Genomic DNA, 14,159 nt, shown 5'->3' with positions numbered 1-14,159 from the left:
TATGTGTGTATCTAGAGAATAATCCTTTCAATATTTTGGAAAAATTATTAAATTATATTTAAAAATTTTGTAATTTTCATAATTTTAGATTATATTTCTGGTTTATTGTTGTTAGTTGCACTTTAACACAAACTAATTCAGAAAAATAGCACTAGGACTAACAATAAATTTAATGCTTTTGTTAATAAATTATCATATAATTATTTTATTGATTGTATGTAATTAGAAAATATTGTGAAATATAATCGCATTCGTAATTTTACAAAATTTAATAATAAATGGCATTTAAATTATTTGTAGTCCCCAGAGTGTAAAAAATTAAAAAAATATTTAAAATTCAATTAAGAAATAAAATTTTGCAAATGGATTTGCAAAAATTTATGCATTTCTTAATTATTATTAAAAGACTCTCGCATATCACAAAATTAAAATTGTTCAATTCAATTCTCTTAATCAAGATGAACAATTCTCTTAATTAAGTTGTTAATAGTTTTAAATTCCATTATTGAGTTCTAACATCCGAATTAAACTCAAATTATACATTTTCTGATCAAATTCTGATCAAATGTTAAAATTGCTCAAATGCTGTAGTAAACAAAATTTAAAAATTTTTGGGGTCTGGCGTAATCCATCCAGGAATATTAAAGCTTATCAAAAGTATACAATTAACTTCACAAGAAATCGAAATAAATAAAGCTATAAATTTTAAAAAATAAGAAAATTTTAATGTTTTGTATATAAATGATCACATTCTAAAAAAATTATTTATTTGATTGTGGGTATAAAAGTTTTATAATAAAAATATCGAACAGAAAATTAAAAATATATTTTATAATTTTTCATTTTATTTATGAAATTGTAGTCGAATATTAAAGACTATAAAATTGTTAGACTTCATTAGTTTTATTTAATAATTATTTTTAAAAAATATTTTACAAATAAATAGGTTAGGGTTTTAATATTTAAAAATAATTTAATTGAATTTTTTTTTTAATATAATTAATTAGATGATTTGTTATTATTTAAAGAAAAAAATTTTTATTTAATAATTTAAATATTTAAGAAAATTTGAAGAAAAAAAAATTATCGAAACAAAAATTTAATATTAAGTAGAAATTTTTAAGAGTAAAAAAAAAAATAAAAAAAAAGCATAAATAAAAAACTTTAAAAGTCAAGGGTCAAATATTTTTAATTTACTTATTTCAGACGATTGCTTAACACTTAGCCAACAAATGTGGCTATCAGTAACTATAACTAAAATCGTCATCATTTAAAGTTAGAAACGGAAGGTAAAGAGAAACGTGGAGGAAAAATAATATCAGCAGTATAAATTTAATATTAATAAATAAATTGAAAATTTAAACAACCAAACCCAAACGTGTACAACTAATGCAAGGCGAGTAAATGGAAAATGTCATACAAACAAAGAATAAATTAAACAAAATCAATGCTACTACTGTATAGTTCGGCCTTAAATACCATCTTACTTATGTTCGTATAAAAAACACACGATCGCAAATTAATTTCGCGTAATAAACGTTTCATTAATTCATGCATTCCGTAATCCGTACTATGACGCGGAACATTGAAAAGCTCCACCGACCTTATAAGTAACTAAGATTATACTTTGATTATTTCTCTGTATTTCGAAACAATAAAACCACCTTAGAACAATTTAGCTACCTTTAGCACAAAGACTGAAGCCCACTCTCATAAGGAGGCAGTCTAAATGGATCCGAATAATCCGTACAACGAAAACTAAAATGAAGGAAACGCCTCTGTACGACCTGCATATATAAACACTGCAGGGATCTGACCAGACCTGGCTACTCTAAAACGGGCCCCACAAAAACAACATGAAGAATTATTAGCCATAAAGGCATTATTAAATTCCCTACTGCACTGCATGACAAAACTTAGAGTGTAATTCGCACCATTAACCATCAAATTGAGAGGAGCCTTAATCGAGCCTAAAATCCTACTTAATTCACAAATTTGATCAATCTTTTTCAGAATTTATCTATAATCAAACTTTACCTCCGCAGAATAACGCCTTCTAGAGAAAATAAATACCGGACACATGCCCATTTTAATCTCCCAACAATTTCTATTACACTATAGAGCGAATACCTTAAATCAATTATAGCATTTACTTCTTGTGTTATGAGCAACAACTTGAAATTTTCTTATTCATTGTCAAATTATTCATTTATTTGCACTTTGAACTATGAATAATGCTAATCATTTTGCTCTTTTTTTTAATGACCCTAAAATTTATTTTCTTTTATAACACATTCTAATTCAAAATTTTATTCAAATTATGTTTTCTAAACATTAAATTAACTAAATTGTTTTCATATAGCTTTTTAAGAGAACTTCTATACAATTCCATTACAAACAACTTCTCATATTAACTTTGATTCACAGTTACAATATAAATATGTATATGTACACATTTGTTATACATGAGGAATACATGCATATGTAAATATGTCAATAAATGAATTTTACCAAAATAATAGACTAAACTAAAAAGTTCATCTTCTCTTATTGACATTTAAGATAAAAACGAAAATCCTTGTAAGATTTCTTACATTTTGTAATAAAATGGTCTTTTGTTGAACTTTTTTTTACTTTAAGAAGTAATCAAATTCAATTCTTAAGAATTCATTCAGAGATACACACACATATAATATGTATAAGAAAAATAATTCTATTTGAAAAATAAATTTTCTCTTCTTTCTATTAAGCAAGTCAGGATTAAGTTTTCAAAAGAATTCAAATTGTTTTCAAGTTTTCAAGTAAAAATTTTTTTTATTACAGTAGAATAATGAATAAAAGCTATACCTTCAATAAAGAATTATAGACTACTATTAAGAAATAATTTAATTGTGAATGAAAGTATAATTAAAATCAGGTTATCTTATTAAATATTTAACAGAGTTATGTAAACCAATAAATAATTCTAAGAAAATACACCTAGACAGCGTCCATGGTAACAGTTTCCGATTATACACATACGAGTATCATACTAAAATTTAGGGAATTAAATACTCAAAAATCATCGGAAGCAATTGATTGCCATTTAAATTAAAAAGAATATTTTTAATTTTATTCAAAAAATACCATGTTATGCAGATGACGCTGTTATTATGGAAGAGAATGAAGACGATATCCAGAGACTCCCATTTGCCTTCACCAACGCAGAAGGGTCTTATTATATGCGCAGATTGCAACGGAAAAAACAAAGTGAATGACAGTTTCTAAAACATCATTACGGTGCAAACTAGTAGTTCATATGACAAACCGATTGAGCAAATAATTTATTTTAAGTGCCTTGGTATCAATATTACATCATATACAGAAATTGAAAGTTTGAAATCAAAGTTGAGGCGGACAAAACATCATCTACAAAATAGCAGATATTTCAAGCAACCACAGAAACAAAAACCTCACGGCAAATAACTAGCAAAATCCTCGGAGATCGAGTCAGAAGTGCCGACATAAAGTAAAACACAAGGTCATCGTCGTTCGGGACATCTTCCAAAAAGGTAGCGAGAGTGCTGGACAAGCCAATCCCAAGCAGAAGAAGAAGAAAACGAAGAAAAACTACTTGTTATTTTTTGTAGAAAATTCAAGTTAATGCTTTTCAATTCGGTACGTACATTTTATCATGCTAACTAAATGGATGGGTCCATATTGAAATTTTAATGTAAATGTATATGAAATTTTTCTCTTCTACTAGGTTGTAAAAAAATCGCAAAAATATACCCCCTCTATATTATAAATAAAGACAGCTATACAGATTAATAATGAAAGGAAAAGCTAATATGGGTAATTGAAATGCGTAATAACAAGAAGAATAAAGTTGGGTCAAACCAATGGTTTGTATTTTAGCACTTTTCCCTTCAACAAGTGAAAATTCTGCTTTTAAATACAGTCTACGAGTATGGATACCTATCACACTATTAAAATTATTTTCATTCATATACAAAACTATTTCTAGGATTGCATATATTTAGGATGACGCATATATGCAGTCTTTGAAATAAAGCAAAAATTAATATAAAAAGGGGTTAACATAATGCTCGATTTTAAGGGTTATTTGTGTGAGTTAAGAAAAATAATTATATTTTTTAATGTCATGGAAATTACCGTTAGCTTTTTGCGTTTATAGAAATTTGAAAAAGCTTGCGGTTTCGGAAATATATGGTATCAAAAATTCAAATTTTACAAATTTCAAGAGGCGATAACTTGAGAGGGGGTGGAGATGGAAAAAAATTTTCTTCTAACAAAATAAACTATTTGTTAATGTCTAAAAGGCCCTAAAATTTCAAGCTTCTACAGGCTGGGGTCTAGAAGAAAAACGAAATCAAAAATTTGCAAAAAAAGGACTTTAGATAACGGTAAATTTGAACGGCCATTTTGTTTTTTTAAAGTTTAGCTGTAGTATACCGTGCTAGAAGAAGCAAGCCACTGCCTTTCTGCGTTTGCAAAATTTCAAAAATGCTTATGGTTTCATTGCAACAAATGGTTAAAAAAGGCCATTTTTAGGGTTTTGGGGGGGTATAACTTCTAGAGGGGGGGAGATAGGTAAAAATGTTGTTCTACGGAAATAAGTTTCTAGTAAAGATCTATGTACGTACAAAATTTCGGCTTTCTATCTTCAAGGGTGTAGAAGTTTTGTAAACAGACACACGGACAGACGGACGGACGGACGGACAGAGTGAAACTAATAAGCACTTTTTTACAAAATTTTTTTGGAAAAGTGCTAAAAAAAAAGTTTTAAGAAAATTTCCGTCCTCATATTAAGCTTTATTGTAATAATTTTATTATTATAAGTAAATCATATATTTAGTAGAATTTAATCACCCTCAAAAAAGTAAACAATAAAAAAAATAATTTTTTTTTTTACCAAGTTACCCACAAATTTTGATGAACTGCTTTTGCGGTTTTTTTTATGGTTTTATGGTTTTACCAAATAAATTTTCTTCTCATTAATTTTTGTGCGTGTTAAATAAATTACAAAGGAACGAAAACACAAAAAATTACAAAATAACCAAATCTTTAATTTTACTTACATATTTGTTTTTGTATTCAGGGGTATATACCTAGTACGTAACACAAATAATGAGCTATACCTATAAGAAAGAGTAAAAATTTAAGATTAATGTATTGTTTCAACTCAATTATGCTCAGAGCGTAAAAAATTTCAACTAATTGAGAAGAGAGGCAAATTTCTAATAAATAAATTTTAGCTTATTTTTGTTGTCAGTATTGAATTGAACATTGAATCTTGTTGAATAACTCAATTTTTTTTTCACTGATTGTTTTTCTTGTACGTGTTCGACAGCATGTTATACGATTTGTAAGTTATTTCTAAAATTCATATTAATTTTCAAGTTGTTATTATTGTACACCATCCGTAAAAGTTATTCAAATCATTTTGAAGAGAAACTGTATCACTTACAAGACGAATTTTTTTAAAAATTTTCATATCATTAGCATAAATTAACATTTCAAAACATATGCAAAACAGACAGCGGTCATGAACAGCTTTGGTTACAAGTGACTACTTTTGGTGAAACTCAGTATGTGCCAAATAGGGAGACGATACTGACGGATGAAAGACAACTCTGTATTTCCTACCGATATAAATTATTTGAACTTGAAATTCATCACATTTAAATTTTTTTATTACTTTAATGCAATTACCCCCTAGTCGGGCTTCATTATTATAATAACTTAAAAATACTGAGGATGATAAAGGAGCCAATTAAAATTATAAAATCATATTATTGAATAATCTATGTGAATGAAAGAATTTTTCGAAAATTAAAATAAATTTCTTTTTCTATATTGTGCCTATTTTTTTTTTCATCTTCATAAATTTACTCTTAGGGTTTAATATTAGACTACGTAGCGATTAAGCGTTATATAGTCTTCTATGGTAATAAAAAATAAAATTTAAAAATTTAGAAAGAAACAAAGCAAAAAAAAAAAAAAAAAATATTTCAATTCTATTGGGGATATACGAAAATATCCTCTAGGATTCGGTAATATAAATTTCAAAAAAAATTTTTTTTTAAACGCTTTCACTACAATAACAAAAATTCCAAAAAAAAAAAAAATCGTCTTTTATTTTTTCTATTTCGATATTTTCTTTTACAATTTAAATTCGACACTAATTGAGATGGTACTTTAATCTGACAGTTAAAAGCGCCAAATATAAAAATATCAAAAGCGAAAAAAAGAAAAAAAAAAATAAAATCAAATACAAAACAGCAATTTAAATTGAAAAAAATAAAGCGCAATGAATAAAAGGATAAAATGAAATCGGAGCCAATTATTGAGAAAATTTCTGTACAGAAATTCTGCTGTTCATCTATTATTCCGACTGCGGGAAAAGAAAGAAAGACAGGAGCAAAAGAAAAGAGCAAAAAAAGAAGAAGGACCAATTTTTAATTTTCTACAAATTTTTTTTTTTTTTTTTGTTCTTGCTTCCCTGCTCTTTTTACAATTGACCTATTTCGTCTTTTCATAGGAACAATTTAGATGAGGATAAAATTTCTTGCCTTATCGTTTTCATAGCAATCACTTCATTTTTTTCTCTCCTTCTTCTTCTTTTTCTTGTGTTAACAATAAAGTATGGTTTTTTTCTCGCCTTTCGTCTTTTCTTATTCAAATTTTTCACCTAGATTTTTTTATATAGGACTGATATCCATAATATCCTTGTAAACTATACTAGGAAATCGTCAATATATGGGAAACATTGATGCAAGAGAAAAAAAAAACTTGAATGCATTTTTCGTTTTTATTTTATGCAAAAATTTAAAAAAAAATAGAAAAGCAAAACGTTAAAGAAACTGTGTTACTCGAAAGGAAATTGATTTTCATAATTTATTAAGGCAGACAGTCAGTCAGATATAAAAAAAAAATGCTCTTGGGGGTAAAAAATAAAAAATTTAATTTTTTTTTTTGTCTTCTTCTTGTTTTGCTTTTATTTATATTACGTTCTTTATCAATGAATAACAACAAGAAAATTCATTGATATTTTTTCAACTATACGTGAAGAAGAAAATTAATTCATTCGGCACACAAAAATTTTAAATGGTTCATACAATTTTTTTTTATGAGAGAATTGAGGTCCGAAATAATAATTTATTAAAATAATTTTATTTCAATTGTAAAACTAAACGTAATTATTAAAAATGATGTAGTTTGATGCTCTGAAAAATGATCCAGTCATTGGTGTTTTGAGAATTTGTGATCATTCAAAAGTTTAACGTCGTAGTTTTTTGTTTATAATTCGTAAGATTCTACGAGTGGAATTCATATTGGAGGTGATAATTAAGCTCTTATTAATTTTGTAATCTATTCTATATGAAAAATTCTTATACTTATGGAATAACCAAAAGAATTCGGGAAAAGTTTAATTAAGTATATACAAAAAATATATAAAAATATCACTTCAAAATGAATTATTAAAAATCTCCCTAAGTTTTCGGTTCATAATTGCAACATTTCTCTTGAAGATCTCTTGAAAAATAATATTTTCCCTTAAAGAAACAGATTTGTAATTCAAACTACTTACACCATACATAAATATATACGAATATAAGAGAATGCAATTTGGTCAAAAGAAGGAACAAAACAAAAAAAAAAGAAACTCATGCCTTAAACCATGCAAAAAAAAATAAGGAAAAAAAAAAATTTTCAATTGAGTTTCGGTTTTCTTTTTCAAAGAAATTTTCTTTTTCGATTTTCTTTTTCATACCATTCATTTTAAATATAAACAACGGCATTTTCTTCTCAGGTACTTTCCTATTAAATCAAAAAAACAAAAAAAAAATTTCAATTGAACTCAATTTATATTTTAAATAAAGATTTTTATAAAATATTCTAAAAAAGAAACAATAAAAACGGATTGCCTTAAAGATTCTACCCAAAACAATTTTTTTTAAAAGATTAGATCATTTTTTCTTCCGGATTTATTCAAGACGAGTTGTTAAATATTTAAAAATACCTACATACATGCACATATATATGAATACACCTATGTATGTGCTTTTTTAAAGGAGTGAATTTTTAAAAGGACTCTTATAATTTCATTGAAAAATCAAATTTATGTCACATATAAAACAAAATATTTATAGTAATAATTAAAAATGCCAATAAAATAAAGAAATTGCAATTTTATGCAAAACTTATTGGATTAGAATTTAATATTTAATTAAATTAGTTTTGGATAATGTAGTGATTTTGTTTTAAATTAAATTTAGCCTCGAGTTTGCTAAATCTGTTTAGTATTTTTAAACTAATTCGATGCAAGATTTTATATGAAATTGTTAAATTTTGTTTAATATGAAAAAAATGAATGACTCTCAGTTTTCTTAAAGCTTCCACACCTTACTTTATTCCAATATCGTCTGTATTATGGAAGAGTCACGAGTTTTTAAGCGTTTTGAGTAATAAATATAAAAAAATTCAGCATTTTCTAAACTGTCTTTATATTAAATTTACATAGCTCTAACGTTAGTATTTTCGGAAAAATAACGTTATAAATTTTACACATAACTGCGAATTGGCATTAGTGTATATGTTTTCAAATGTGTTTTTCTCGAAATACAAGAAAAGCAGTTTCATGACTCTTCCATAATATCGACGATATGAAAATTGAATAATTAATCGCATACTTAATTTTTTTAGCATATTTTCAGGAGAAACGAAATTTGTATACAATTTGTATACATTTAATACCGAATTTGAAATTTCGATTTTGAATTTTTAAAAATGTCAAATGTCAAAAATTTTAAAAATGTCAATTTCAAAGAATATAAATAATGTAGATATTCAAAAAAAATTCCAACAAGAAATATAAAATTTAAAGAAATTTTATTAAATAAACTGATTTCAAATATTATTTAAATACAAAATTTTAAGTAAATTTAATTCATTGCAAATGTATGTAAGAAAATTAATTGAAGCAACTAAATAAAAATGTTGAGCGAAATTTCAACATCAGAACCTCATTTTATACCTGGGTAAAATCTGACTCTCATTTAACAATTTGTAAATATGAAAATTTTATTTTTCTTCTTTTTTTTTTTTAAGGTATACAGGATTTTGTCCACAATATAAATTTCGTATTGGTGAAACATATGGAAATTTAACACATAAATTATTACTTGATACAAGTACAACACATTCAGAAAATATTATTATAACAACTGATGAAACATATAAATATCTTAAAGAAAGACCAACATTACAAGAAATTAATTTAGTTAAAGAACATGAAAATTCTGATGATCCTTTATATAAATATTCACAAATACCTGGTTATTGTGGTTTTATACCATTTTCCAATAATAAAATTGGTGCACGTTATTCAATAATAACAACTGAAGGTATTGCTGAATTCGAAAAATTTATGAAAAAGAAAAAATATGAATTAAATAAATTAAAACAAAGAATATATTTACAAAGTGAAAATAATTTTAATGAAAATATAGCAGAAGGATATGTAAATTTTAATTTTAATTCAATTATATAATTACCCACTAAATAGGTTAAGTAACTAATCAAATTAATTCTTTCTAGCTAATTGAAGAGGATTTGAAAATGCCTTTGATCCCCATTAAAAATACTGAAGAGGCAGTAAAAAATGAAGAAGATATTGCTGATAAATATTCAAAAAATTTACCATATTCTAAACATTATCCACCACATTTCATGGAAGACGATGATCCTAGAAAATTTCTTAAATCAGGTAATTTTTTAAAATTTTCTCTTCTCAATAAAATTATCAATTTTGATAAAAATTTTAAAATTACTAAACTATCTTTAATCTCATCTTATCAATTTTAGGTTATGCTGGTTGGATTCCATTTGAATGGACTAAAATTGGTAAAAATGATAATAGTGCATTATGTGAATTTACTAAATATTATAAATTAAATCAACATTATCGAAGAATACCAATTACAATTGAAACAATTATTAGCAAACCTAAAAATAATTTTGAAAAATATGAAATATATATTAAAGATAAGGGTATGATACCTAATTATACTGGCCATGTACCAGGTGAAAGATTTGAAATAGGAAAATCATATGGAAAATCAACTTTAAATGCTAAAAATAAATTATATTGTTAGAGATAGGAGTGTTAAAAACAATTTTTTGTTTTTTTTTACCTTCGGATTATTTTATAAGAGCGCTATTAAAATATTTCTTGAATTATTTTTAATTAATTAGAAATTCTGTTATAGCTTTTTAGTAATTCTATGATTATATTGAAATTGCTATTGAATTTAAGTATTTTCAATATAATCATAGAATTACTATTGAATTTAATAAAGTAGATTTCAGGCAAATTAATTAAAAATGAACACAAATGAAATTATAATATTCGCAATCATTTAAAATCTCAATAATATAGATTTAAGTATAGCTACAATCAAAGTATCCCGTCATCCATGCCATGTCAGGATTAAAAGATATTCCATACTTGCTGCACAATTTTCCATTTTAATGCCTAATTCGAGAAAACAAACAATTTTAAATTTATGTTTCAATTCATTTTATTAATATTTAAATTTTTTTATGTTTAAATTAAAATCTTTCTCATAATTTCAATTTTAATTCTTATCAAAATTTTTAACATAAAATTTCTCTTCTTCATCTTCTCTCTGTCAATCTGTCAATAAAATTTTCCAATTCACTTGAGGAATTTTTGCTTTTTGTGTTTTTTTTTTTTAAATAACTCTCTAAAGAAAATTTACTTGCTCTTATTTTTTCTTGCTTTTTCTTGTTTTTTTTAACGACTGCACATTTTAATATTCTATATATACATAAATTGTTATGCTAATATTTTAAAACCATTGTTGTCGTCCCACTTGATATATAATATCATAAAAAAACTTTGACCCAATTAGGTAGCAATTTATTCGTCATAAAATGAAAAATCGTAAATTTGTGTTTAATTTTTTTTTTTTTTGTTTTTTATGTGTTCTCCCCATAGTTCTCATTTAAAATGCCCCAGCTTATAAAAATAATTCTAAATTCTTTGCTACCAATAAATTCTTTATATTATGTTATATGAATCATAAAAACTGAACTGAACTGTGGTGTGGCAGAGAGTAAACAAAAAAAAAAAAAAAGGATGATAAGGATAATTTTTTTTTTTCATGAAAAGAAAATTTTCTAAAAGGTATTTTTTTTTTTTATATTATTATAAAATCTTCATTTAAATCTTTAAGATATTGATTTTTTTTCATATACATGTATATGTATGTATGTATGAATGTGTAAAATTGTTATATTATTATTGTGCATATACATTTGTAAATCCGTGAATTTTATATATAATAATTTTTTTCTCCCATTGTTATACGGTAAGATCTTGAATCCTTTCTGTTTTTATTATTTTCTTGTTCTTCTCATTTTTATTTTGTTTTTTTATGGATGTTATGGTCCTTCTTATTCTTCCTTGATCTCAAACAAATACCTAAATCAATTGGGATTTCAAAGATGGATAAATGAATCTATAAACGAGATTTGAGGACAATTTTTTTTATATATTAAATGGAATATTCATTTATCTCTCTCTTTAAAAGGGATTTTTTGTCAAATTTAAGATTTTAATCTTAGTTAACAATTTAATCTATATGATAAAAACGAGAAAAAATCTCATGATAATTTTTCTACTTTGACCTTCGTCAAAAATTTATGATAAATCTAACACTATAAGTATAAATATTGCATAATATATATATAGAAACCGTATATTTGCTAATAGGACGAATAAAATAAATTTTAAATAATTTTTGTGATATTTTATTATTTATGTGCTATAAATATTGTATGATTATATGCTAAGGAAATTGTATTCTAATATTTTAATTAAAATATTAGAAATGAATTGGCTTGCTTAATATTTTTCAAGATCATTAATTTTGGGGGTTTTCGTTTATGCACGCTGTATTGAAAGTTCTACATTAGAACTAAAATTTCTAAGTCACAGCGTTAAACAATATGCAAATACTTTAGCTAAGTTTTAAAAAATAAAGAAATTTCATTAGTCAGAGACAAAATTTATACTAGATGTCTGTGCTACATTTTTAACATTTCTTTTTTCCAGTCAGTAATTTCCGAATGATCTATATTTTAAGTGTATGTAGCGTGAATTTTATCGACATATTACAAGCTAAAACTATTCTAGAACTGAATAAACGAAAACCCCCCTTTATTTAATTCAATAAACTTAAAATATTTTTTGTTAACCATAGGCAGTCTTCCTTAAAGACCCGGACATTTATTTAGGTATAAATTCAATTGTTATTTATTAGTTGTTATTAAAAAGTGTCCCATAACTTCGTTTTCGGTTCATATAAACTGAAATTAATACCACTAAAATTAAGAGTCACACTACTTCAAATTTGTAATAAACTCTAATGTAATATTATGTTGGCATAAAATGTGGTTAGAATAATTCGATGTCCCTTCATCGTTGTTGGAATATTGTGAATTTGCTTTCAGCTTTAATGTAACTACATCAAAAACTTACATGAATTAAAAAACCAATATTTATATGATGTTATATTAATTAATACGTGTGTGTAGGTCACAATTATACGAAAATTTTATGAAATTCTTAAAGAAATTTTGAAAATTCGAACAAAACATTGGTAATTTTTACCCAGATATAAAATAACTAAGACGCCAGCAATTTTAAATCATTTCGTAAGTCAGAATTGGGAATTGGTTTTTTATGTGGCAGAACGGTCGGCAACTGGCAAAAAAAAAAAATAAGACTGCAATTTCAATTTAATTTCTGATCATGCTGCCAGTAATTCCAATTAAATAATCACATACTGGAACAGTTGTACTTCATTTTGAATCACAATTTTTTTTCAGTTGAAAAACAGATTTACGAGTACTTATACTTCTCTACTAAACTGCAAAATCTTGTACTAAGTTCGAACTGAATCTTCAAAGACATTGTAAAATTAAGGTATTCGTACGAAAAAAATATCAAATTCTATTCCAGCTTAAAAAAAACTAGTGCTATTCAAAAGCATTTCACCACATCCACATTATCTTAAATATAATAAAATAAAAGTTCAATAATATTTTTTGTTAAATTTTTTATTATTAATTTTTTATTTAATTTTTAAACAAATTTCAGGCACAAACTTTTAACAAACACACAATTAAATTTCCATCAACACTTTTAATACAAAAAAAATAAAAAATATTGATTAAAATTTTTTTAACTTAAAATTTCATTCTGATCGGATGTCCTTTAACTGAAAGAAAAAGTATCGAAAACTGATTTAAATCAATAATACAGAAATTTTGACAAAAACAAAATAAATTTTTATTTCCATTTGCAGGAACAAGAATTTTCAGGATAACCATTTTTTTTTTTTTTTTTTTGTTATGAATTAAAAAAAATTTCAACACGATAAACCGAAAATATTTTCTTATGTAAATATTATTTAGCCTGGACCAAATATACTTATACATACTTAAATATTGTGCACGGATTTTTAAATCGAAAATTTTTAGAATGTTTCCAAATCTTAGGACCATTAACCTAATCAATTTTACCGAATGAAATTTTTATGCGATTCTTCTTATTTTTTCTCGAATTTCTAATACTATGGCAATGTTTTTTTTCATTTCATTGTTGTTTTTCTCCCTCTCTCTGCGTGTCTTTTTTTCATCTTTGTCCTTTTTAGTTAAAAAGCCGAATACTCTATTCTTTGCCTTTCAATATGTACATACATACATATATATAGAGAAAATTTAATAATGCCAATACTAATTTGTGATTGAATATTGAATATTCAATTCACGTAAATTTAGGAAAAAAGAAAAATTATTATGAAAAAAAAAAAAGAACAAGCAGACAGAGAGAGGTTAATAATATCCTTTTGTGATCAAAGTTATTTTTTGAAGTGACCATTGTCAGAATAGTGATGAAGTGTTTTTCTTTCGGTGCCTTTCCTATGACAAAAATTTTAATCAAAATATTGTACTCGTAGAAAAAATAAAATTTTGTTATATTATAATTAAATATACGTGAATAGATGTGTTTGATTGTATTGCTTAGTATGTGTTGCAGATATTGAGCACCATAACATAAAATA

General features: G+C 25.0%; 1 protein-coding gene across 1 annotated transcript; it reads left to right on the top strand.

Annotated features, from left to right (window-relative positions):
* The first annotated feature begins 9,000 nt into the window (after window positions 1-9,000).
* LOC129608132 (protein FAM166B-like) lies at window positions 9,001-10,160 on the top strand. Its single transcript, XM_055519459.1, has 4 exons — window positions 9,001-9,044; window positions 9,115-9,431; window positions 9,701-9,772; window positions 9,871-10,160. The coding sequence occupies exons 1-4, from the start codon at window positions 9,001-9,003 to the stop codon at window positions 10,158-10,160; spliced, it is 723 nt and encodes a 240-aa protein (XP_055375434.1).
* Window positions 10,161-14,159: the final 3,999 nt, after the last annotated feature.

The sequence above is a fragment of the Condylostylus longicornis genome, unplaced genomic scaffold (genome assembly GCF_029603195.1).
Source record: "Condylostylus longicornis isolate FDR11 unplaced genomic scaffold, ASM2960319v2 ptg000030l, whole genome shotgun sequence".
Classification (NCBI taxonomy): Eukaryota; Metazoa; Arthropoda; class Insecta; order Diptera; family Dolichopodidae; genus Condylostylus; species Condylostylus longicornis.
This window is presented reverse-complemented; position numbering and strand designations above follow the sequence as displayed.